Source organism: Marmota monax, unplaced genomic scaffold (genome assembly GCF_021218885.2).
Source record: "Marmota monax isolate L192 unplaced genomic scaffold, Marmota_monax_Labrador192_F-V1.1 WCK01_AAM20220418_F8-fsc00003, whole genome shotgun sequence".
NCBI classification, from domain to species: Eukaryota; Metazoa; Chordata; class Mammalia; order Rodentia; family Sciuridae; genus Marmota; species Marmota monax.
The window spans coordinates 10,678,019-10,705,339 of record NW_026694084.1 but is presented as its reverse complement, the minus strand read 5'-3'; the positions used below and the strand labels follow the sequence as shown (position 1 = coordinate 10,705,339).

The 27,321-nt window shown below is 39.1% G+C and overlaps 1 protein-coding gene across 6 annotated transcripts in view; it reads left to right on the top strand.

Moving 5' to 3' along the window:
• The first annotated feature begins 5,030 nt into the window (after positions 1–5,030).
• Positions 5,031–27,321, top strand: part of Ubr5 (ubiquitin protein ligase E3 component n-recognin 5) — a 128,543-nt gene continuing 106,252 nt past the window's right edge. For 5 of the 6 annotated variants that reach the window (XM_046464610.2, XM_046464609.2, XM_058585648.1 and 2 more), the window contains exon 1: positions 5,032–5,157. In XM_046464610.2, coding sequence (XP_046320566.1) covers positions 5,096–5,157 — 62 coding nt within the window. In that variant the 5' untranslated portion in view covers positions 5,032–5,095. Of the gene's footprint in view, positions 5,158–27,321 lie in introns of all 6 variants that reach the window. The other variant, XM_046464606.2, reaches the window with a different exon arrangement.

Here is a 27,321-nt window from a genome sequence, read left to right as displayed (position 1 = left end):
ATTATTTCTTTCAGTATAAATTTGCTAAAAATTCCTCACATTCTTGTCTTTTCTTAATGTCTTTATTATACTTTGATCCTTGAAATTATTATTTTTTGTTGTAAAATGACAAATTATAGTTCTACATGCATTCTTTTTTTTAAATATTTATTTATTTATCTTTTTTTTTAGTTATCGGTGGACACCACATCTTTGTTTGTATGTGGTGCTGAGGATCGAACCTGGGCCGCACGCATGCCAGGTGAGCGCGCTACCGCTTGAGCCACATCCCCAGCCCCTCTACATGCATTCTTGAAATTCTTTTTTCTTTTAATTTTTTAAAAATATTTATTTATTTATTTATTTTTATTTATTTATTTTTTTTTAAATTAATTTTTTTTAGTTTTTGGCGGACACAACATCTTTGTTTGTATGTGGTGCTGAGGATCGAACCCCGGGCAGCATGCATGCCAGGGAGCACCTACCATTTGATTCACATCCCCAGCCTGCATTCTTGAAATTCTTGCTGCTATTCTTTGACTGTAGGACTGTGATTTTTGTCCATAGGTAAGGAAGGCTTATAGTGTTAGGTATGTTAACTCTCAACTACTCAGAAATGGATTGATGGTTAAGTACCCTAGTTTCCTCTCTCCTCAGTAGGTTAATTGTGAGGTGTGTCCCACATAGTCTCTCAAAGGATTCCCAGTGAGACTGAGTTCCGGTTGTCCAAGATGGTAAAACATTTATCAGCACACCTTTTCTTGGATTTTCTCCCTTCCCTATCTTACTTATCCATTTCTACATCTTGCAATCATTTTCTAAAAAAGGTATTTTTATCCAAATCCTTGTCTCAGACCTGCCTATGAGGAAAACAAATGTAAGACCTGGCCAATTTCAAGAATGCAGTCCTTTAGGGCTCAACACAAAGTAAGAAGGGTTCTCAGCACTCTCCACTGCCTTGGGGGATCCTAGACTTCAGTTTCTATCGTCTCAATTCTCAGAGCCTGTCAGAAGAACTGTTCAACCTCTTGGCTTCTCAGTTTGTCTTTGTGGAATTGGCATCCATTCCAGAGGAAAAGTGTCTCCAAACATAAATGCAGGACATATTTTCCTGAGTATTTGGATCTTGATTTGGTAATTATTCATTCTTTGGTAATTTTCTTGGTGCCTTTAAGCAGATTATTATTATCATCATTATTTTTGGCACCAGGGATTGAAACCAGGGTGCTCTACCACTAAACTACATCCTCAGTTCTTTGAGACAGGGTGTCCCTAAATTGTCTAGACTGGTCTTCAACTTGTGATCTTCCTTTCTTAGCCTCCTGAGTCCCTGAAATTACAGGTGTGTCACTATGTCTGGCTTTTAAACAGATTTACAGAAAAATTTTGTTACCTTTTTTGTTGTCTTCAAAGGGAGAGTTAGTCCAAATTATTAAAAATGATACCCCAGCTTTTATATTTATGTATACATATGTATATACATATATACACACACATAAGATACACATAGATTGTGTGTGTGTATGTGTGTGTGTATACATACTTTCATACTTTTTTGGGGTGCTGAGAATCAGGCCTCATACATGCTAGGGAATTGCTCTACCACTGAGCTAACCCCTAGCTCCCTTCTTCTTCTTTTTTTTTTTTTTTTGGCTCTTAATTCCTGGGCACATACCATCAGGATACCAGTTTCCTTTTATAGGTTGGTAACACATTTTGCTCTTCAAAGAGCTTGTTTGAATCCTGGTTTCCTTCATTCTCCTAGCTCTATTTCATTCTCCCTTATTCATGTGATGGACTTTCACAATTCCATGCTTTTGCTTGTTCCTCTTCCCTCTAAGAAGAGAATTTTTCTTAAAGTGTCCTACAAGACCAGCCCCCCAACGAATAGAAAGGTTCCAATGCCAAAATGGGCTGTCAGTCAAAGATCATTTAGATAATTTGAATGGGTTGCCTAGAAAGAGATCAACCTTCAACCAGGGGAGAGTCTCAGTTATGGGAACTAGGAGTGACTAAATCAGGTTGGAAGCAGGATGGAAGCATAATGAAAAGATTAAGAAGGGCAAAGTTGGAAGAAACAAACAGGCAAAGTAAGGACAGGGTGTGGTTCGCTCAGGAGCAAGTCTAAAAGGAAACAGCCAGATACTCTTCGCTTACCACATTCTTTTTTTTTTTTTTTTTTAATTTTTTATTGTTGGTTGTTCAAAACATTACATAGTTCTTGATATATCATATTTCACACTTTGATTCAAGTGGGTTATGAACTCCCATTTTTACCCCGTATACAAATTGCAGAATCACATCAGTTACACATCCATTGATTTACATATTGCCATACTAGTGTCTGTTGTATTCTGCTGCCTTTCCTGTCCTCTACTATCCCCCCTCCCCTCCCCTCTTCTCTCTCTACCCACTCTACTGTCATTCATTTCTCCCCCTTGTATTATTTTCCCCTTTCCCCTCACTTCCTCTTGTATGAAATTTTGTATAACCCTGAGGGTCTCCTTCCATTTCCATGCAATTTCCCTTCTCTCTCCCTTTCCCTCCCACCTCTCATCCCAGTTTAATGCTTACCACATTCTTGAAGGCTCTGCTTAAAGGACTTTTCTTAATTCTCTTGGCTGGAATCACTTCCTCCTTTAACTTTTATAGCATTCTTACTGCATTTATTATATCATACTTTTTTTTCTATTGGCTTTGAATAGTCTATTTCTTCTAAGTTATTACTACTAGATGGCAGCTATAGTATAGTGGAAAGAGCAATGGAATCAGAGTCATAAGACCTGGGTTTTAGTCTCAGCTTCAACATTTACCTAAGGTGTTTGAGCCTCAGTGTACTCATTATAAAATGGGGATATTATTTACTCAATACTGTGATTTCAGTATAACAAGATATAAGATGTATAAAGTGGTATATAGTAAGCACATGACAAAAACTTGCATTTGCTCAATCTACTATGTACATGAGCCTCCCTACGTGTTTGACACATATTTTCTTTTGCTGTTTTGTTTGACATACATAATTTTATTTGGATTGTACCTATTTATTTAGACCGTTATTATTATGGAATATTAAGATGCTATAATAGGGAAAATAATCAAGGTCACATAGTTAAGTAACAGAAACAAAACTCAAATCCAAGTTTGTCTTTCCCTAAAATAGTTGTGTATACCAATGTCCATTGGTCTACTTAGCTTCCCAAGGCCTCACAGAGACTTTTTTTTTTTTGGTGGTGCCTTGTGCATGCAAGGCAAGCACTCTACCAACTGAGCCACATCCCCAGCCCTTCTCAGAGGGGCTTCTAAGAGTGATGTTGAAATTACTTTTTTAGTTTAAATTAATCTGAGACAATGTGGAATATGATGACAGAATAAAGTTTTCTGTTCTCTGATTTATTTTTTTTTTAATTTTTTTTAAAGATAGATAGATAGATAGATAGAGAGAGAGAGAGAGAGAGAGAGAGAGAGAGTGTTTTAATATTCACTTTTTAGTTTTCGTCGGACACAACATCTTTGTTTGTATGTGGTGCTGAGGATCGAACCCAGGCAGCACGCATGCCAGGTGAGCGCGCTACTGAGCCACATCTCCAGCCCCTGTTCTCCGATTTACAAATAAATTTTCATATATTTTGTTCAATATAACTTCCTAAACAAAAGTGTGTATAATGCATTAACAGAGGAAAAGGAGATACTTTTACTTCCTTAAGGACATTTTACACAATCCCTGATTTAACAAACATCCATAGCCTGGAGAAGAGGCTTCGTGTTTTCAGTTTTTTTACTTTGAAAAAGGGTACCTGAGTTTTCCAAGGGAAAAACCTTTGAGAAGAAAGCTATGCACTGGTGCCCCAGAAAAATCCAATGGATTCATTCAACAATCTGCCCTTAGGATCTCACTGATCATAAACTGAAGAACCTCTGTAGAATAGGAGAATCATTTTTTCATTTGAGAGTAATATAAAAATCATGAATCACTTAAACAGAAAATTAATGGAAATTTCCACATTTTGTGTTTATGTGGATACTCGGACAGTGGTGAAGAGGAAAGAATGATTAAATAAGTTGCTGCAAAGTCACTTCCATAATCCTACCTTCACCTTTTGGTTAAGGGCCTTACATAATTGCCTTAAAACGCTGTGCATTTCTTGTCCCTTAACTCATTTCACAGTTCCACTTTAAATACAACTGCGGATGAAGGACGAGAAACAACAACAAACCCCACTAAGGATCCAAGAAATAATTAGGGTTGCCCCAGGGAAATCAGAATGAGAGAGCGAAGAAGCCCCCTCTCTCCTCCACCTCCTCCGGGACTCACTCTCCCTCTCTCTAGAACTCCCCCAGCGGCAGGCTCACCCCACCGCCTCCGCCTTCCCTAACACGTGCTCTCCGGAACACTCACTCGGAGACACCCCGCCCTCTGGAGGGCTGGGCTCGGGAGCCGAACGCGCCAATCGGCGCGCGCCTTACAGCGTCGTGGCCCGACAACGTTGAGCCGCCCAATCGAAAGGGCCTTACCGCCCGTTTCCCGGAGCCCCGCCCCCTCGCGGCCGTGCCCCCGCCCGCCGGTCTCCTCCCTCCTCCTCTCCTCCCGTCCGCCCCTCCCCCGCCGCTCCGGCGCGGATCTTGCGAGACGGAGAAACTGGGGCAGAAGTGAAGATGGCGGCGGCGGTGCTGGCGGCGGCGGCGGCTTTTCGCCAGTGACGCGCGGTGCGGGCTTCTCTCCCTCCCACCTCCCCTAGTCCGACCCGTCCGCCGCCAGGACTACACGGTTCCCGCCGCCCGCCCCTCGCCTTCCTCCCCAGTGGTCCTCTCCCGACGCCCGGCTGCCGCTGGCGGCGGCGTGCCCCGGTCCCGGCCGCCGGCCTCGCGCCCCTTCGCGCAGTGGCCGGGCGAGCGAGTGGCGCGTTGATCCGTCCTCCTGCCTGCCCCGCCGGACCGCCGGGCCGCGGACACACGCCCGGCAGGGAGGCGGCGGCGGCCCTTGCGCATTCGCTTCTCTCCATTTGGGAATTGGGAGGCGGCGGCGGCCGTGGGTTTTGGGGAGGGGAAGGGGCTTCGGGGGGCGGGCGAGATTGGGAGGGGGCCGTCCTCAGTAGGAGGACGAGAAGGAAGCACCATGACGTCCATCCATTTCGTGGTTCACCCGCTGCCGGGCACCGAGGACCAGCTCAATGACAGGTAATAGGGCCGGCCGGCGGGCGGGCTGGCGGGGGAGGGGCGCCCTCCCCTCCCCCCACCCCCACCGACCTCGCCGGGGCCGGCGCGGGTGTTTACGCGCCGTCCGACCGGCTGGGTTGGGGGGTCCTCACTGCCCCCTGTAGGTCCCTTCTGGGGCAAACTTCTCGTCCCGGGGGTTAGGGGCCGCGGGGGGTGGGCGCAGTGTAGACCGGGCCCGCGGTGTAGACGGAAGAGCGCTCTGCAGACCCCCTTCCCCCTCCCGCATAGAGCCGCGTTGAACTCGGCGGAGATGGGGGGGGGCTCCGGCTCCCGGGGGGCGGGCTGTAATTACCGCCCGGCCCAGGCCCGAGGAATCCATATTAGTCAAAGTTGAATTGAGACAGACAATGCGGATGGGGGATGGTGGAGGTAAAAAGAGAGGGAAGAGGAGAAGCGGGGCCAGAGGCCCCGGGGTAGGCTGGGTTGGGTCCTCTAGGACTCCCGCGAGCTGTGTCCGGTGGGGTAGTCTGGACCTGCCAGGCCTGGGGATCCCGGGGGGTGGGTGGGTGTTGCGATTCCCGGCAGATCCGGAGAGGGGGTTGGGGGAGGGAGAAAGGGAGGAAGCACCATCATTATTGTTATTATTATTAAATTTGAGCCCCTGCCGTGAGGTTTGCCTGCCCCCGGGTGGGGATGAATTTGGGCGGGGGTGGGGAAGTGGATTGGATTCCCTTTGCTCTCCTTCCCTTGAAATGGTGTTGGCAGCTCCAGCTCCCGGCCCCTGTGGTGCGAGCTTTTTTGTTTCCTTTTTTATTCTAATGATAGTGTTTTCCTGAGTTGTAATTTGACAGCTGAAAACCGTGCGTAGAGTGTCAAAGGAAAACTCTTACGTTTGCAGTTCGCAATGCTGCTTTTCTTAACACGCTGTAAATTTCTGGGTTGGCTTTGCTATGGGAGGAGGAGGGATTTTGATATTTAAATTTTTTTTTTTTTTTGTCTTTCATAAGGCTGTTTTGCTTTGGCGTCCTCCTCTTTCCTCCGCTACTGTTCTTTGCCAGTTTAGGATATTGAATTGCAGGGCCACATGTTCTAAGGGAACTGAGATAATGCAGGAAAAGTTCCTTCACTGTTGCAAAACAGACTCAGAGGAGGTTGAGGGAGGCCTCCATTAAAGCATGTCTTAGAATCTAGGACTCAGAGCTAATGATGGGCCAAATGTTTACGGGTCAGAAAGTGGAGCATTTTATCCTCTCTCTAGTCTAATCCTTTATTGCTCTGTATATTTCTTTTTAGTATAGAAGGCCATCTGATCCCAAGTTTGCAAGTTAGGAGTAATTTTTGCTAAGTGACCTGGTGACTCAAGTTGTATGACGCCCTGTTTGTCATGCGCTTCCCAGAGAGAGGTAGAGGCCTAACTTGCTGCTAAGATATTGGCTTCTGTCTCAATGTATCTAACCGCCTCAGGTGGGGCGGATTGCTTTTAAATCCGGAGCTGGGGGCATAGTTTCTCGAACTGGGTTCGGATTTGTTTAATCTTTGCTCTAGCTATATTGTTAAATACGTATTTGTGAAACTTTTGGAATTACTTTTGAAAATATTAACCATTTGGAGTTGTCTTATAGCTCCTTTACATATGGAAATAACCTTTAGGTTATTTAATATTTTGTTATGTGATCCTTACTCTAACTTTATTTCATTAGATATCTTTTTATAAAAGACTTCAACATAGGAGTTTTTGTATATTTTAGAAGTAGGCAAGTAGTGAGAATAGCTCTGCTGTCATTCATAGAAGCATGCTTGTCGTGTAACTTGTCTTTTAACTTAGAAAATTGCACCAGGGAGGAAAGAAGTAGAGTGTGTTTTCTTAGTCTTGACTTTATGTACCAAGTACCTGACTAGCTTACTCAATTGGCTGTGCATGCCAAAACCTATTTTGCTGTTTGGGGGGGCACTTTGATTCATTTTTTTAGTATCCCTTTTGCTTCACCTGTTTCAGAAATTTACAAGTCATATCTTCTTAAAACTAACCCTCCCATTCCTAGTATAAAAAAGTAATACATTTTGTTTTTGATTCTAGCATCAGTACACAATGTTAACATTAAATCATTTTGGGTTTTCTCATGAAATGGGAAAAGGAGAAGTGGATTTGAATTATAATTAAAGTTTCACATAAATGAGAAAATAGAACAGCTGTGTAGGTAAAATTTTAAGAGGTAGCCAAGGCACTGTATGTTTTTTGACCTGGTTGACTTGTGGCAGAAACTGTTCTGTGTCTACCCTTCAGAAAGAAAACTCCTCTTTTTATACCTAGTTGCAGAGTAATTAGACCAACCTATTGCTTGAGACAAATCTGCTTCCAAAAACAAAACAAAATAAAAACCACAAAACCCAAAACAAACCCCAGCACAACCTTTTTTAATTAAGTTATGGAATTAGGAAAGAGTGTGCTTACATAGCTTCATTTTAATATGAAAAATGTGCCTGTGGGAGTTGCAAATGAATAATGAATGATAGTTTTGGAGGAAAAGGGGTATAAATAGATATATTTTATTCTTTACTCAGAAAACAGTAAGATTACATGAGGATTGTGGTACTACAAAAATTGCTCAGTTAAAGAAAACTTTTGGCGTTTGCCTAGCATAAGGTCCTGGGTTTGAATAACCCCAGCACTAAAAAAAAGGAAAAAAAAAATTTGGCCTGAAAGCATCGTTTTCTACTCAGAATTTTCTTTTGTGACACTTTGGCTTTCTTTTCAGTGCATTTCTTGAGTTAGTTTCTGAGAACTTGGATCTGTATATTGAGGTTGAGGATAGAGTTGGAGGCATAAGCTCACCAATATCTGGAAAGTGTCCCCAGAGTCATGTAGACCAATCTTCTCCCCAATGAGTTGAATTTATCAGGAGACACATAGTGAGCTACTGACAGACATCTGAGTTCCACATGATGGGTCTTCTGACCTTTTTTTCTTTTTTTAAAAAGTCTAGGGTTCTTTCCACTATTCCACTTGGCCTGTATTCCAGAATATTTCTACTGTCTCTGGCATGCCAGCCTTCGCAGCCAACCACCTGTCTTAGTTTTCATTCTCCTTTTCTTTTAACTCCTCCTCCAGAGCTCCAGATTGACTTTTACCTTTAGTCAGGGGGCTGAGCCTTTGAACCCTTTCCTAGTACTAGGTTAGTAGAAAAAAATAAATTTTTTTTAAATTTTGAGTTGCAAATGGACACAATACCTTTATTTATTTATTTTTATGTGATGCTGAGGATCAAACCCAGTGTCTTACACTTGCTAGGCAAGTGCTCTACCACTGAGCTGCAACCCAGCCCTAGGAGAGGCCTTTTTAAAGTGATGTGGGTGCAGCATGGCCAGTCCCTGAATTATTCCTCAGGATGCCGGTTAGTTACTCCAGTTCTCTTTGTCTATATGTGGAATTTTCCTTGAGGTTTGCCTTTTGGCATTGTAATGTGTTGTGCAATCATAAACAGTCTTGATTGAGAATGTTATATCAAAAGGGTGTTTCTTTTTCCCTTTAGGTGCTGTAAGGCTACAGGGTAAGATAGTATAGATAGGAGTTTGGAAGCATGTTCTGGTAGGCATGTCATTTAACTGCTTCGAACTTCCCTCTCTGCACTTCCCTTCCATCTCAATCTCTGAATTAGGCATAGTATCCATCTCAAGGTCAACAATTAATAGTGGATGGGAAAACAACTATTATAAAGTATAATGTGAGTTCTGTAAAATATAAAGAGATGGTTTCTTTTAACTGCTTTTGTGTGTTGCCTGGTTTCTGTTTAGGAAAACAGGAACTCAAATCACTTTTGTCTTAATATTCTTAGCCTTAAGTGAAGAATCTAGACTCTCAGTCCTAAGTTTGTGATACTCAGCTCATATGCCACAGGGGATATTTGGCAGTGTCTGGACACTTTTTTTTTTTTTTTTTTAAATGTTGAGGGTTAAACCCAGAACCTTGGAAATGCTAAGCACATGTTCTGCTACTGAGTTGTACCCCCAGCCTGAAGAAGTTGTTTGATTGTCACAGCTGGTACATTGCTACCGGTTTCTAGTGGTTAGAGGCCAGAGATGATGCCAAACATCCTGTAATGCATAGGATAGCCCCCCCACCAACAGAATTATCTGGTCCAAAAGGTCACTTGTGGTAAGGTTGAGAAACCCTGGCCTAGTTTTGTTCAGTACTTATAAATGTAAAAATAAGTGAAAATTACGTTATGAAGAAAATTCAAGCAATATTAAGTTCTTGTTAGTCTCAAAACATGATGGTTTAAATCAAAGTTAATTAAAGTTAAAATTTAAGTCAGTTCTTTGGTAACTAGTTATATTTCAAGTGTTCTAAGGCCACATGTAGCTACTCACCATCACACTGGACAGTGCAGATAGAAAACAGTGCCATTATCACTGAAAGTCCTCTTGGAGAGTATTGTCAGAGAAAGTGTGATTCTTTGCATAGAGCATAGTATTTAGTAAGTGCTCATGATTGGAAACTGTTGTATTTAAAGACTCAGGAATATCCTTGCCCTCTCAGTAGAAACCAGAAGATAGGTATTATGATGAGTTGAACAAAAGTTGTGGGGGGTGGAGATTATCATAATTGAAAGCTGCCTGAAATTTAAGTGGGTGGCACCCCCCAAAAAACAAAAACACTCAATCCTCAAGTGAAAACAAAACAGAAAGCAAACCCAAAACCCACCCAAAATAACACATATTAGGCTGTGTGGGATAGAGCATCATATCATCAGTGGGAAATCTTAACTCTTCATTATTTTGGGATTGTTACCTAAAAACAGTACTGGAAACACTACTGGAAAGACAGAGCCGTGCTGCATAAAGTGATTAAATGAAATTGCTGAAGGAAAGATTAAAAGATTGAAACAAGGGCAGATTAAATTTACATTTAAGAAGTTGATTACTAAATCATAGACCTAGGAATAAACAGGCACTTGTGAAGGAAATCATATGGTCCACAGGAGTACAACTGGGAGAAATGGGATGGAATTAGGAAGGGTAGGATTTTTTTCTCTTAACTATTAATTTAGCAAATGATCTCTAAAGGAAAGTTTAATCATTGAAGACTGTTAAATTACATTTAAGTAGATCTTAAAGGGCATATTGAAGGGAGCAATTTTATGGTGAAAGAGGATGTACTTATTGCCTTCTTTTCCCCCATTTTATCATACTTCTAATAAAGAAAAGGTCCAGTTACTGTCCCCCTCCCCCCATTTTGGTATTGGAGATTGAACTTAGGGGCATGCTTAATCACTGAGCCACATCCCCAGCCCTTTTTTATTTTGGGACAAGGTTTGCTAAGTTGCTGAAACTTATTTCCAACTTGTGATCTCTGGCTTTAACCTTCCTAGTTGCTGGAATTATAGGCTTGCACTACTGTGCCTGGGCACCACCTGTGTTTCTGTGATTTTGATATGTTGGCATTCTGATAGATTCCTGGGTCTCTATGATTATGAAATGTTGATGTAATTTTGCTGATTTTTTTTCTTTTGTGGTACTTGGGATGGAACCCAATCTCTCACATAACTCAAGAGACTTAAGATTTTCCACTGATGATATGATGCTCTGTCCCACACAGCCAAATCTCTCTCACAAAAGCAAGTACTCTACCAGTGAGCTATATACCCAGTTCCAACATTTTATTTTGAGATGGATCCTTGCCTCTAATTTGCCATCCTTCTGCCTCAAGATCCTCCCTAGTAGCTGGGATTATAGACTGGGATTGTAAGCATGGGGCATGCCACCAGAAAACTTGTTTGGCTTGTAACTTTTTAGAAGAATGGGCGGGAGGGCGGGATCACATTGGAAATCTTAATATTCTCGACAGCTCAATGCTTTGGGGTGTCTTTGTGAGTGTGCACGCTCGCTTGCGCTGAAGCTGTTACCCAGGGCCTCTACTAAGTGTGAGCCCTACTGTTGAGCTATACCACCAGTTCCAAGGTTGTAACTTCTTAATCTCCAGTATAATGGCATTTTATTAACAGTCATTTTGTAATTTTACAATTAATGATGAAATTAAATGATTAATGATTTTCAATGGGGATATACACCGAAGAATAAGATAAGGTCAAGTGAAAAGTTTGTGATATTTTTCTAAGTAATATATAGCAGTGAGAGTATTAGTAAACTGAGTTTATCTTTTAAGAATTTATCTCTAATATTTCATTACTTTTTGATATAATCAGTGTAGTGATAATACACTTCAGAATGAGAAATATGTTAAATCCTTAATTACCTATGCTTTGAAACTTTTTTTTTTTGGTACTGGGGATAGAACACAGGGGGTACCTGACCACTGAGCCACACCCCCAGCCATATTTTATATTTTATTTAGAGACAGGGTCGCTGAGTTCCTTAGTGCCTCACAGTTGCTGAGGCTGGCTTTGAACTCTCGATTAAATAAAGTGTTAATATTGAATGTTATCTCACTGGTAAATTCAGTTTGTCTTTTTGCATAGCAAACGTACTGTATTTATCTGGGCATGGTAGCCCATGCCTTTAATCCCAGTGACTTGGAAGACTGAGGCCAGAGGAACACAAGTTTGCAATTAGAGGCCAGCCTCAACTTAATCAGACCCTAAGCAACTAATGAAACCTTGTTTCCAAAATAAAATAAAATAAAAGGGCTGGGGATATGGCTCAGTTAAATGCCTCTGGCTTCAATCCCCAGTATCAGCCTCCCCCCCTAAAAAAGGGTATTCCCATTAATAATATATTTTCAGTATTTACATCTTACAATTATACTTTACAACAGTATAGTTCATTCATTTCAAGTGTACCATTTGATCAAGTTTTTTGAGAAGAATGTACATTTGCATAGCTACCACTCAGTCAAGATGTAGAACATTTTCATCACCCCAAAAAGTTACCTTTGTATATTAAGTCCATTCTCCCTACCTCTTCTGTCCCTTGCAACCACTATTCTGCTTTCTTTTACTATGGTTTTGCCTCTGTAGGATTTTGTAGAAATGGAATCACGAGTCTGGTTTCTTTTGCTTAGAACAATGCTTTTGTTATGCATTGCTTTTGTAGTAGTTTCTTTATATATTAATGGGTAGTAGTATTAAATTGTGTATCTATACCATAATTATAAAATCTGTTTTGTAGTTGTAAATTTGGGTTTTTCTATTTGGAGCCATTCCCTAGTATTCATATTCTTAAAAAAAAATTCCTTGTTATAAAAAAAATTCTTGTGGAAAACAGAGAATCTCAAATTTGAGATGAAAAGTTCTGGCTCTCCCTGTTAACATGTTGGTGACTTTGCAATTTTTCTTCCTCTCTTCCCACCCTTCCTATCCTTCTTTCTCTGTTTTCCTTCCCTCTCCTTAAATTCCCCCCATCCCCTGTTCTTTTTTTTTCCTCAGGGATGAGGGATACTCTACCATTGAGCTACATGAGCTACATTACCCATGTGTGTTTGACTTTAAGTTTCTTCTTTTTCGTTTTTTTTTTTTTTTTTTGGAGGTGGGGTGGGGTGCTTTACCACTGAGCCACATCTGCATTACTTTAAATTTTTTTTTTTTTTTTTTTTGAGACAGTCTCCTAAGTTGTTGAAGCTGGCCTTGAACTTAATCCTCTTGCCTTATCCTTCCAAGTCACTGGATGTGTGCCACTGTATCTGACTATAATTTTATATACCTGAATTTTTTCTTAACTAATTTGTTAAGATATTTTTCATAGGAAGCAGGCAGAGTAAAACATTATGTGTATGTGCATGTATATAAAATTTTTTTTTGCATTGGGGGTTGAACCTAGGGGTGAGCCACATCTCTATCCCTTTTTATTTTTTATTTTGAAACAGGTTCTTAGCTTAGTTGCTTAGGATCTCACTAAGTTGCTGAGTCTTTCCATCCTCCTGCTCCAGCCTTCTGGCCTCCCAGCCTCTTAGCCTCTTGGGTTGCTGGAATTATAAGCATTCACCATCATGTCCAGCAACATTGTATTTTTATTGACAGCAAATTTGCATGTTAATTAAAAATAATATTAGCATATGTAAAGATATATTTTAAAATTTCATTAAATCTAGTGATTGTATTCTAGATTGCTGGTTACAAAGGTTATGATTGTGTCCAGTCTGTCAAGTACTATAATGAATGAATCAATAGAGTTACTTTCCCCCCCATTAGTTCAGGCCCCATTTTTTTGTAGTATAGGAGAAAAAGGGGTTGAAGCTACCATTTTATGCTGGTTCTGCTCCAATGTGAACCTATTTGAATTCAGGTGATGTAAGGTTCCAGGTCTTTTCCTGAGCATCTCCAAGACTCTTACTCGGGCATGGTGGAAATTCATTTGGTTGTTCTTTGTGATAGCCTGCTTGATGTGATGTGAGAAGAGGTTCTGTGTTGTGTTAAGTAAAAGCCAAATTTGAGATTAGCCAAATTTGAGATTTGATGGAAAATTTTAGAAAGCATAGATAACATGGTAGGGTTATCTTAATATCTTTTTTTTTTTTTTTTTTAAGAGAGAGAGAGAGAGAGAGATTTTTTAATATTTATTTTTTAGTTATCGGCGGACACAACATCTTTGTTTGTATGTGGTGCTGAGGATCGAACCCGGGCCGCACGCATGCCAGGCGAGCGTGCTACCGCTTGAGCCACATCCCCAGCCCAATCTTAATATCTTGATGAGAACAGGGTTTTGTATAAAAGGCTGTGGGAGCTGGGTGAGGTGGTGTGTGCTAGTAATCCCAGTGACTCTGAAGGCTTAGACAGAAGGATAATAAATTTGAGGCCAGTCTTAGCAATTTAGTCAGACCTTTAGCAATTTATCAAGACCCTGTCTCAAGAAAGGATTGGGGAAATGGCTCAGTGGTGTAGCACCTTGGGTTTAATTCCCAGTGCAGTCCCACCCAACTCCCACCCTGCAAAAAGGCTTTGGGAAGAGAGGGCTATTGGGTTTGTGTAGTTGGTTGGTTTCTTACATTATAATAGTAATTGTTTCTTATTGAAAGTGTGTATGTGGGGATTTAGGGTTTTTGGGGAGAAGGTATTGAAAATTTAACCCAAGGATGCCTTACCACAGAGTTACATCTCCAGTTCTTTCTATTTTTAGACAGTCTCTCCTTAAGTTGCCTGGGATAGCTTCAAACTTGAGATTTTCCTGCCTCAGCCTCCTGAATCACTGGGATTACAGGCATGTGCCACCATGTCTTGCTCCAGAAGTAATTTGAATTTGTCCAGTTTATTGTTCTGTGTCATCACTTGAATCTAGAAATTTCTATTTTAAGTTTGTAAAGGAAGCACCAATTTGATGCTTTTTTTTTTTCTTTAAACAATTGATTTCTTACTCTTTCTCCTTTCTTGGTGCTAGGTGTGAAACCCAGGGCTTTGCACATGCTAAGCACATACTCTACCATTGAGCTATAACCCCTAGCCATGGATTCTTTTAAAATCCTGCTTAGAATTAAGTATTCATCTTTGAGAAATTCATTGGTGTTTTACCTAAGTGATTATGCTCTGCTTCTCAGGTGTCTTGATTAGTATAGATTACGGAATAATTGTAGTATAGATTAGGGAATAATTGAGGGGGGGGATATGGAGTATTTTCTTGATAATGAGCATTTCGACCTTTTGTTTCTTTGGTTGGTCCTTGGAGGAGTTTAGGAAGTACTTTTTCTTTGCCTCCTATTGTTGCCACAGGAGCATGAGTCCAGATAACTGGCACAGGATCCTAACAATTCCCTAATCAGAATTCTGTCATTGCTGTAGATGTAGAACCAGGCAATATGTTGACTTCTGAGAGCCAATGAAGGGTACATTCAACACTTGCATCCAAAGATGGGAGTCAGTAGATAGTTAGCAGCTACCCCATACACCCAGAATGTTTCTGGCTTCATAAAATTTTTGAATTGCAGCGATTCCAGGACAACCGGTACTTTGTTTTTCTTCTCTATGACATCTCTACTTTCCAGAAGACTCTTTGGAAATGTGAACTGACGGTTGCTGGAAGCTTTTCCTTTAGTAAATTCTAGGACATTCTTGAGAGGTGATAGATTTTTTTTTGTTTGTTTTTGCGGCCATGATATATTTATTTTTGTTTGTTTTTTGATGCTGGAGATGAAACCCAGGGCCTGCACTGACTATAAGCACATTCTCTACTACTAAGCTATGCCCCCAGCCCCCTCATAGTTGTTTTGAAATGGAAAAGTTTTTCTGATAAGAATATTTTATATGAGTAATGTAGCTTAACCAAATTGAAATAAAATCATTAACTGTGGTTGTTTTTTTTTTTCTTCCAGTTAAGAGGTTCTTTGATTTAAAGCAGGAACTACAGGTTCTTAGCTGTCTTTTTTGAGAATAGAGTGTTTTCTTGCTCCTTGATTTTGTGTGCCAGGGATTGAACCCAGGGCCACACACATGCTAGGTAAGCACTCTCTGTACCATTGAGTTACCTCCAAAGCCCTGCCTGCATACATTGAGTAAAACCAGAAAGCGGGGAAGTCATTTGCAGTAGTTTGTTTTGTTTACTTATTTGTTTTTACCATGAAGTTTTAAAAATTCAAGTTAAGTTTACATAGATAGTAGCTCCACCCTGGTACTATAAGACACTGGAAATGTAGTTTTTAAAAACACACATCAGGACAGGCATGGTGGTCCATGCCTGAAATCCCAGAGGTTGAAGCAGGAGGATCTTAAGTTGGGGACCAGCTTCAGAAATTTAACAAAAACCTGTCTCAAAATAAATAGGGGGTAGGGCTCTACCTCGGTGCTAGAGTGCCCGTAGGCTCAATCCCTAGTACCACAAAGAAAAATTCGCCTGTGCTCATAAAGTTACAGTCTAGGCGGGACAGGGAAGTTGGTCTATAGGCTAGGCTAGTAGTAGATTATGAAAGACTGATGAAAAGAGGTAGTCAAGTTTGGGCTGTGTCAACATTTGCCTTGCTATTGCCTACACAGTTTGAGAACAGTGTTAAGATTAACTTTCCTTGTTCAGCAAATGTTGTGTGCGTCTCATGTGCAAATGTGCTCCGCTAGGAATGGCTTATGTGTTTCACTTGCTGCACCAGCACTTCCTGGAATTCAGGATTAGGAAGTGCTTGGAACCTCTGGCTCATTGGGAAAGTTTAAAGAAGAGTAAGGTTGGGCTGAGGATATAGCTCAGTTGGTGGAGTGCTTGCCTCTAATGCACAAGGCCCTGAGTTCAATACCCAGCAACACACACACAGACACACACACATAGTAAGGTTATAGATTAGGGGCTCAGGGAGTGACTGCAGGTGATTATGCAATTTACTGTTTTTCTAACTTGATTTGGAAACAATTATGGACTCCCAAGAATTTGCAAAGATAGTATTGAAAAGTCCATGTATCCATCACTTAGTTTCCTCCAGTAGCAAATTCTTAATTATGCAGGTATTTTTGTCAAAGTACTGAAGCTAGAAAGCAACATTTTCCCCACATGCGTTTAATTTTTTAATTTTTATTTTTTCCTATATGCATTTTTGAGAAATATTTCCCTTGAAATAAATAGATCAGAAGACTTTTTTTTTATTTTAAAAATTTATTCATTTTTGTGTTACTGGGAATGGAACCCAGGAGTGCTCTACCACCAACCTATATTCCCAACCTTTTTTATTTTTTGAGAAGGGTCTTGTTAAGTTGCTCAGGCTGGCTGGGAATTTGCCTTTCTCCTGCCTCAGCCTCTGGAGTTGCTAGGATTTTAGGCATATGACACCATGTTGGCATGATGTAATATTTTAATGGGCATAGAATTTTATATCACACTTATTTTCCTAAGAGCCCAAGGTGAAATGAAATAGTAAAAACTGTATTTCTGAATTCAGATGTATCTGTTTAATTCTTAAGGTTTGTTTTCTAATATTGACATTCTTTATCAAGTGATACAATTGTTACAGAATTTGGCAATGATATCTGAAAGATTCTGTGTGCCACAGGCACCAGAACTCTTGAGAAGTGGAAGGACTCTGGTCTGAGTTAGGAGTCTGTCTGGTCTCTCTGAACTAGTCACGGAGTCTCAAGGCTTATCATCATTTTCCTGCAGTCTCAGTTTACTCATTTTGTATATGAGGAGGTATATGTAATGTTTGAAAGTTCATTTTAATTTGAATCTTTAGGCCTGTGATATTATTTTACAAATTGTATTTGATATATTTTGGCCAGCTCTGCCATTTCAAAACTTTGGTTTTTATTTCCTGCCTCTTCTCTTCTCCCTCCTGATCCTCCTCCTCCCTCTCCCTCCTCTTGCTGCTCCTATTTCCTCCTCCTCTACCACCACCACCACAGTATTGTAGTAGCAGTAATAGTAGTAGTGATTGAACCGAGGGGCACTTTTACCACTGAACTAAATCCCAGCCCTTTTAAAATTTATTTTTGAGACAGAGTCTCACTAAGTTGCTGAGAGTCTTCCTGAGTTGCTGAGGTTGGCTTCAAACTTGTGATCTTCCTGACTCTGCCTCCTGAATTGCTGGGATTATAGGCATGTACCACGACTTGTAATCATTCTCATCGATATTCAGGAGTGTGGATGAAAATAGTGGATGGAAAATAGAGTTTTTTAAACCTTTTCCACCTTATTTTAATTGAGCTTTTTAAAATAAACAGCTTTAACTCTTTTGCATTATTATTATTTTTTTAAATTTTAAACTAAGGCTGGTGCATTTAATTTAACATGAATAAATGCAGTCCATTTGTATTATCTGTTAATTATGTTTTTCATATAAATTTAGTAGCGGAAAGTTCTGTGTGGTTAAAAACAAAACAAGACAAAAAAAACCTTATTTGAAATAGCATGTGATAAAACAAAAGCACAACCACAGTGGTATCTCTTAGAGTTGGGAGTGTTTGTTCACCTTTGATTTCTCGTGGATTGAAACAGTTGCTCTACTCTTTGGGAAAGCTGTATAGGAGGTCCTGGTATTGCCAAGTACTCAGAAACTTTTCTATTTTCCAGGATACCTATTAACATTCTGAATTTTAGAATAATAATTGATGATGCTTTATGGTTTGACATGATCAAATATGTCATGTTTGAGGTGTTCTTCAAAATTTTACACAAAGAAGGATTTTAGGATTTTATTTTATAGCTAAGGGAAATGAGGGTTGGAGTGCTTAGATCAGTTAAGTGGCAAAGGCTAGAGCCTACATTAACTTAGCCTAATTGGTTTTCCTTTGGAAACTTGTTACAAGCACATGCTTTTTAAATAATGTGTATATGTTAAGATATATGTAAATGTAATTATATGTTAATATTTACATACCTGTTATATGTATTTGTACACAATATTTGAAGCCATTAATATACTATCTCGGCTGGGCACAATGGCTCATGCTTGTAATCCTACCTACTCAAAAGGCTGAGGCAAGATTGCAAATGTGAGGTCAGTTTCTGCAACTTAGATAGACCCTGTCTCAAAATAAAAAGGGCTTGTAATTAATTATTCAGCAAGATATTGGGGGGGGGGTGTATTCAGCTACATGTCAGTTCTAGTCTGGGGTGTGTTGTGGTGGATCTTAGTCTGTGGGAATGATAGACCATGACATGACAGGGCATTGTGATAAGTTCAGTGAAGGAGATGTTTAAGATTCTTTATCAGAGCCCCCTGGCTTAGTCTTGGGAAAGTATTGGGGTGGTGTCTTACCCAAAGAAGAACTGTTGCAAATGCATATGGGATAGTGAGTAGGTGGTAGGCTGAAGGGCTTATGTGAGAGCTGTGGGAGGCAGTACAGAGCATTAAGAATTGAAAAGCTTTCTAGGCAGAGAAACAACATGTGTGAACACCCCAAGGTAAAAGTGTGCAGTGGATTTGAGGAATTAAAAGCCCAAAATACTTAAGAGTGATGAGTAGGGTTTCAAGTCAGTTTAATAGTTTCTTGTACAAAAAGATACTATATTAACTGTATTCAATAATGATCTTAGTATTATCATAAGTTTGCTGTGCTTGGTCATATTTAGCTGTAACTGGTTTATCTAGGTGGTTAGATTTGAGAAACTGAACCAGTACACTAAGAGGTGTGTCAGTTCCATCCCATTTTAGGCCACTTGCTTGATTTCTTGACTACAAATAGCATTCTTCCCCTTTGTTTGACCAAGTTGTTGGTGATTTACTATTTCTGAAGATAAACATGCCTTACTGCAATTGGGAACAGTGTGAATTCTGCTTACAGACCGGTATCACTGAGACGAATAAAAGACAGTGTGTTTTTCTAAGAGATTAAAATGGTATTAACCATGTTAAAAGTTTCATTAGAAATATTGGAAAAAAATGACAAGTGTACTTGCGTGTGGAGCATGGGTGATTATTTTTGATGTTATTAATGTGTTTCAATATTTTATATATTTATAAATGTTATTTTAACAGAAAATAAATTCCTAGGCAAGTACTTCAGTTTTTTTCCCCCTAAAAATAAGAACATCAGAAGCATTGAATAATGAATAACTATTTAATTTCTTTTTTTTTTTTTAAGGAGAGAGAGAATGAATTTTTTTAAAAAAATATTTATTTTTTAGTTTTCGGCGGACACAGCATCTTTGTTTGTATGTGGTGCTGAGGATCGAACCCCAGCCACATGCATGCCAGGCGAGCGTGCTACCGCTTGAGCCACATCCCCAGCCCCCTATTTAATTTCTTCTAAAGATTTTTTTCTTTGTCTGGGGTTGTAGCTCAGTGGTAGAGCACATGCCTACTATGCATGAGACCCTGGATTCCATTCTCAACACTGCAAAACAGGCTAGAGTTTTTTTTCTTAAAAGGATGTTGAGTTTATGGAATTATTATTATTACTCTAAAAATCTTTTTGAAGTTACAAATGGAAACTTACATAGAAAGATGAGTATAATGCTAATTTTTAACAGATTTACAAATTTTATACATGCAGTAGAAAATTTTCTCAGAAATGTATTTGCAAACATTTATTAGAGTAAATCCCAGGATCAAAACATTCACTATCCTAAGATCTTGCTATCAATTGTTAAAACATTGGCACCAACTTATACTTCCCATAATCATTATGTACTCATTTCCTTTATCAAAGCCATGTAATTAGATTTCCAAAAATCTTTTGGAGTATATTAATTTAAAATAGCATTTCGTTATCAGGTTTTTTTTTTTTTTTGATTTATTATTAAAAGTTTATTATGAATCCAGGAGCAGTGGTGCACGCCTATAATCCCAGCAGTTTGGGAGGCTGAGGCAGGAGGATCGCCAAAGCCAGCTGTAGCAAGAGCAAGGTGCTAAGCAACTCAGTGAGACCCTGTCTCTAAGTAAGTTGCAAAATGGGGTTGGGGATGTGGCTCAGTGGGCAAGTGACCCAGAGCTCAATCACTGGTATCCCCCCGCCTCCCCCCCTCCAAAAAAAAATAGTTTATTAGGAGCTTTGATTTTTAACAAATCCCATGAGTTTTAGATACAGGGGCCTAATTTTTACTTGGGTTTACAAAATATTCATATCCTTGCTCCAAAGAAGGGGTAAGTAATGAAAGTCTTTTGGGTTTCAGTCAAGTATTTATTGTTTTCATTTTACATTCAGAATATGGTGATAGAGAAGATAGTTTGTTAAAAAAAAAATTGTTACAAAATTGAAGCAATTTTTTCCCTAATACATTCACCAGAATTTTCATCTTAACTTAAATATAAATCAAGATCCCCAGAAAATGTTTTTTTAAAAAAGTGACATTGTTGGCATCTGGGATTGTGGTTCAGTGGTAGAGCACTTGTCTAGTATGTGTGAGGCACTGGGTTCAATCCTCAGCACCACATAAAAATAAATAAATACAATAAAGGTATCATGTGCAGTTACAACTTAAAAAAAGTGACTTTTAATATTTATTGAGGGCTTGTTTGGGATCAGATATTTGTACATCAGTAAAGAAAAGAGGCAAAAATTAAATTTTATACTTTTCATTTATTTGAAATGTATTATTAAAAACTAATTACCGACACGGAAAGGCCCTCTGAATTGACTGTTCTTTGTAATATTGCTAAATGATCTTTTAGACATTCTAATCATTGGTACAGTGCCATGCTTTAAATTCAGTGCCCCCCAGGAGCTTTGAGGGGAACCTCTTTGAGGACAGGCCTATAGGTGCCTTTGTATCCTTAGTATCTGATATATACTAGTATGTATTTTTCTTAAATTAATTAGACTTCAAAAATAAGCAATTTTTAAAAATTCTTTTGCAATACTGGAAATTGAACCCAGTGATGCTTTACTCCTGAGCTGCATTCCCAGCCCCTTTAATTTTTATTTTGAGACTGAGTCTTGCTGAGGCTGGCCACAAATTTGCAATCCTCCTGCCTCAGCCTCTTGAGTAGCTGGGATTATAGACTTGTGTCTGACAGCAAGATATTTAATAAAATTTAGTTCTCACAACTATATTTAAATTTTTTTAGAATAAAGGCTGAATCAAGTATTTGTGTTTTTGTAAACAGAATATTCTGACTAACATTGGAGTTAGCACATTGTAACTTCAGTTGACAACCCTTCCCATTAAATGTAATGATCCTTGATTCTCATATATTTGTGTATTTTGGGGGAGATTGATTTTTATTTATTTGAAAAGTTTTTCAACATTGTGTTATAAGCAATTTCAGTTATGCAGAAAACTTGAAAGAATAAAAACATGAATTGTCTCATTTTTTTACTTTGTCGACTCAGTAATTAATATTTTGCTGTATTTGCAAAATAATGCATGGATATATAAACAGCTTTGTTGAAGCTGGGCATGATGGCATGATATAATTCCAGCAATTCCTAAGTCTGAGGCAGGAGGATCACAGTTTGAGGCCAGCCTGGGCAACTTGGTGAGACCCCTGTCTCAAAAAAGGGGGATTTTGGGGGTATAGCTCATTGGTAGAATGCCCTGTTCAATCCTAGTACTGCAAAGGATCCTCCCACCCTCAAAAAAAAAAAAAAGCGCTTCATTGAACTATTGAAAGTTGCAGTTTTCATGATACTACTTCTTTAAATGTACTATATCATTTAGATATGGATCTAGTGTATCATATTAACTAATATATTGTTATTATACCTTAGAAAATTAACAAAAATCAAATAGACAATGCACACTCACTTTTCTTTACCTGCCTCAAAAATGTCTTATAATAGTGGAGTTTCTCAAGCCAGAATTTGATTTCATTTTAAATTTTATAAAGATTTTTTTTTTTGGTGGTGGGGGGGCGTGTACTGGGTCTTGAACTCAGGGGCACTTGACTACTGAGCCACATCCCCAGTCCCATTTTTTGTATTTTATTTAGAGGCAGGGTCTCACTGAGTTGTTTAGCCCCTTGCTTTTTTCTAAGGCTGGCTTTAAATTTGCTATCCTCCTATTTCAGCCTCCTGAACTGCTGGGATTATAGGCATGTGCCACTGCACCTGGCTATAATGAAATTTTTACAAAAGTATTTTGCAGTTTTTCCAAGGGCTACACACATAACCATTTGATATTCAAATCATTCTATTTCAAAGCACAATTGTGTTTTCAGTTTTACTTAATTGATCTGTATATAATATTTTTGATTGTCAGAGGTGGGTATATTTTGATGAATTTCCCAATAAATGAAATCTGGTGCCTTTTGTAACATTTGGAATTTCACTTTGCAGATATTTTGCTTTGAACTATGGTGAATTGTAAAGTAACACCTTTATGATGGCAGTACCTTGACTTCAAAAGACATGGAAGTCACGGGCTGGGTTGTGCGCTAGTTAAATTTGTGGGATGTTTGGAGACCATTTTTGTTTCTTGTTTGGTATGGGGGATTGAACCCAGGTTACTTAACCCCTGAGCCACATCCCCACCCCTTTTTATTTTGATAAAAGATCTTGCTAAGTTGCTGAGGCTGACCTTGAACTTGTGATTCTCCTGCCTGAGCCTCCCTAGTCACTGGGATTACTGGTGTGTGCCACTGTGCCCAGGTCATAGACCATTTTTTAAGAAATTAATGATTGATGAAGGTTTTGGTCCTTCTGCTTTTGTTTTCCTATGCAGTCAGTCCTTGACTAGGGATGAGGAAATGAGAGTATTCTGTAAGTATATGTTACCAGGTGTGTTTGTTTAGGGTTTGCCTGTCAGTGTTGTACTAGTTACTAGGGTATATAAAAATGTGGCTTTTTTTGTTGGTGTTATGCAGGGACTGGCTTTTTATTTTGAGCAAAGATTTACCATTTAGGTGAGTTTATGGGTGAATAGATTTGTAAATAAGATATTTGAAATGAATGTATAGGAAGACTAATGTTAGCCCTTCCTTCCTTCCTTCCTTCCTTCCTTCCTTCCTTCCTTCCTTCCTTCCTTCCTTCCTTCCTTCCCTCCCTCCCTCCCTAGGGCCTTGTGCCTACTAGACAAGTGCTACTCCACTGAAGTATACCCTCAGTCTGTTTTTCTGTTTTTAGATGTAGTACAATTAAAGGAATGTGGTAAGGAAGATGTCAAAGATACAACATTACTGAGGCTTTTATTCATATACCAGTGAAACCAAAGCCAAAGAAATGGTGAGGTTCTCTTTGATCATCGTTATGATTTTTTTTTAATTGCTAATAGCAATAAACTACCTCAAACCTACAGGGTAAAACAACAGTCATTTTTTTTTTTTTTTTTTTTTTTAAGAGAGAAGAAAGAGAATTTTTAAATATTTTTAGGTGGACACAACATCTTTATTTTTTTATTTTTATGTGGTGCTTAGGATCGAACCCAGCGCCCCGCACATGCCAGGTGAGAGCGCACTACTGCTTGAGCCACATCCCCAGCCCTTCAATAATCTTATTTATTTATTTAGTTGTAATTAGGCACAATACCTTTATTTTATTTATTTTTATATGGTCCTTAGGATCAAACCCAGGGCCTTGCATGTGCTAGGCAAGCACTCTACTGCTGACCACAACCCCAGCCCAGTCATTTATTCTTATCTCTCAGTTCTGAGTAATTAACAGGATTCAGCTAGATGTTTCATATTCTGGGTTTCTTAAAAAATATTTTTATTTTTTAGTTGAAGTTGGACACAATACTTTTATTTATTTATTTTTACGTGGTGCTGAGGATCCAACCCAGGGCCTTGCACGTGCTAGGCAGGCCCTCTATTGCTGAGCCACAACCCCTGCCCCTCATACTCTGGGTTTTTTACATAGTTGCAATCTTAGAGTAGGTAGCAGAAGTAATCTTCACTGAAAACTCAAATAGAGGAGGTCTTAGGCATCTGTGCTTATCTGTGTGGTATCTTCAACATGGAGGATTCAAGGGAAATTGAACCTGGAGGTGCTCTACCACTTCAGACCTTTTTTTTTTTTTTTTTTTGGTGCTGGGGATTGAACGCAGGGCCTTATGCATGTAAGGCAAACACTCTACCAACTGAGCTATATGCCCAGCCCCTACTTCAGACCTTTTTGTTTTTATTTTGAGATAGGATCTTACTAAGTTGTCCAGTGTGGACTTGAATTTGTAATACTCTTGCCTGAGCCTCCTTAGTTGCTGGGATTTACACGCAGGTGCCACCACACCTGGCAAGGTAGCTAAAGTAATTACGCGGTAGTTCAGAGTTTCAAAGACCCAAGAAAGAGAGCCAGGCTGAATGCCCTCTGTGCCCTACCCCCCTTACTAGGGATTGAACCCAGGGCCTCATGCCTGGTAGGGAAGTGCTCTACCACTGTGCTGTATCCCCATCCCTGTGGAATGCCTTTTTATGACCTAAGCTGAGGCAACTGTATAGCAATAAACCATTTTTGCTTCATTCTGTTTTTGAGAAGCTAGTCATAAGATAGCCCATGTTTTGGGGGAAAGTAATTAGACTCTACCTCATAATGGGTGGAGTGTCAAAGAATTTGGCATTTTAAAAGCCAGCATTAAGAAAGATGAAAAACTTATAATAAAACATAATTACTCTGATTTATGTGCCATGAAGAAGCAGTGTAGGCTTGACATTATAGCATTGGACATTGTTCAACTCCAGGGCTGCAAAAGTTCCTCATACTGTTTACTGATACCAAAGAAAGAACTTAGAGGATTTAAGAAAGAAGGCTTGGACACTTTTCTTACTCATGTGCTCCCTGGGTTGCAGGCCAAGATAAAGTGGAGGGCTACATCATGCCTATAAGCTAGGGGAATATGTATGCACGTAGATAGCATGCCAATTGCATATAGATTTCTTCGGGTATTTTATGAGCACATGACTGCTACGCAATTGAATTCCTTCTGCTTTAATATATATATGTTTAGTTGTTGCTGGACCTTTATTTTATTCATTTATTTGTATGTGGTGCTGAGAATCGAACCTGTGCCTCACACATGGGAGGCAAGAGTTCTATAACTGAGCCACAATTCCAGCCCCAAATTCCTTCTGCTTTGATCCCCACTTAAAGATTGGAGATAAGAGAAGTGGCCAGTTTTCCTTCTTTCCACCCAACTCATTTTTGGGAGTCCTTTTTAGTTGAACTTCAAGAACAATAAGTCTAGGCACTGATGGGTGTTAAGCCCCAACAGACATTATAAATGCATTTTGTGTAAGTGTAACTACTAATGAACATATATTTGTAGATAGAGGTATTGAACTTGACAGTTAAGCAATTTAACATCACAGAGACCCCAAAAAGCATCCAGGGCAGAATTACAAAAGAAGAATGTAAATGTGTTTCTTTGACTTTATGGATACTGCTCATGCAATCAAGTGTATGATCAGGCACATTACTTAGGAAATGTCAAACATTTTATGTATTTTGAGATTTAAAAATTGAAATGTGGGCTAGTGATGAGGTTTTTTTTTTTTTTTTTTTTTTTTTTAATGACTGCTCAATCTCGGTGTATTTCCTGTGAAATAGTGCTTTCTTTGGATAAGAAGTACTTGGCTTCATCAATCATTTGATGAATCAGCTTTAGGATCAAATATTTTCTGTTTTCATAGTACATCTGTCCTGAAATAACTAAATTTTACTGCTATTTTGTATAGTTATTTAGTCGTTTGCGTGCTTACTGTGTGCCAGGCACTGTATTAGATATTGGATGTGTAGTAGCATTCAGAAGAAAGCTTAAGTCTGGTTCTAAAAGGAGAGTTCTAGAAATCTTTTGGTTGGAGATATTAGTGTTGAAATAATTATGTAACTTGTGAGTGTGATTAATATGAATCAGACATTTGTTGCATGGAAGATTTATTAGAAATAGGGCTGAGGTTAAATATACCTCAGTGGTAGAGGACTTGCCTAGCATGCAGGAGGCACTGAGTTGAATCTGTACCATCGCCTAAAAAAGATAAGAAATAGGCCTTATTATTTCATTGCTTTGCCTAAGGGGATATTTTGTTATTAATGGGACCAGTGATATTAGTCATATATGCTATTTTCCTTGATATTTTGCAGTTTCTTATGGAATATGGGATAAAATTGCAGAAATTTGGGTAAATGTGAAAAGAAACACTATTTTGCACACCTACATAATCCTTTGTTGTTTAGTTTTCTAAGTACAAAAAAAAAAAGCCTTATCTCAAAGATTTAAGTGTTGCCATTGTAAGATGAGTATACATGTCTAGACGGTTTCTAGGGGCTTATGTAGGTCTAGGTCTAACTTTCAAAATCTAACTGGATGGGAAAGATGTTAGGAAGCATCAAGTGTCAAATTAAGTAAAGTCAGTTTTTAAGACTTTCTGAAAGCCGAGATATGCCATGCCTAATGTATTAATGCTTACTGTGTGTCACAGAGAACCTTTCTCTTAATCATGGTCAGAGATAACTTTTTAGTTAATCTTTTACTTTAAAGATACTGAAAAAACCCTCATAGTGAGTTTTATAATTGATGCACGGGTTTTTCTTATGTGACTGAATGGAGCACTGGTAAAAACTGAAATTATAAAAACTCATTGTTTTGTAGAAGCCCCTCTGGTGACTGAGGGGCATGACTTTCTGGGCTAAAATTAATATTTAGAGACTAATCAGGTAAATCATGAGGTTTGTTCATTTTAAGTAATATCTTAGCATTGTTACTCCCTTCTATTTTTTTTTTTAAAGAGAGTGAGAGAGAGAGAGAGAGAATTTTAATATTTATTTTTTAGTTATTGACGGATACAACATCTTTGTTTTGTATGTGGTGCTGAGGATTGAACCCGGGCCGCATGGATGCCAGGCAAGCGCGCTACCGCTTGAGCCACATCCCCAGCCCCACTCCCTTCTATTTTGGAAGCACTGAATTTTCCAAAATTCCCTCATTTAAACCTTGGGGAGGAAAATTTGAATTGAA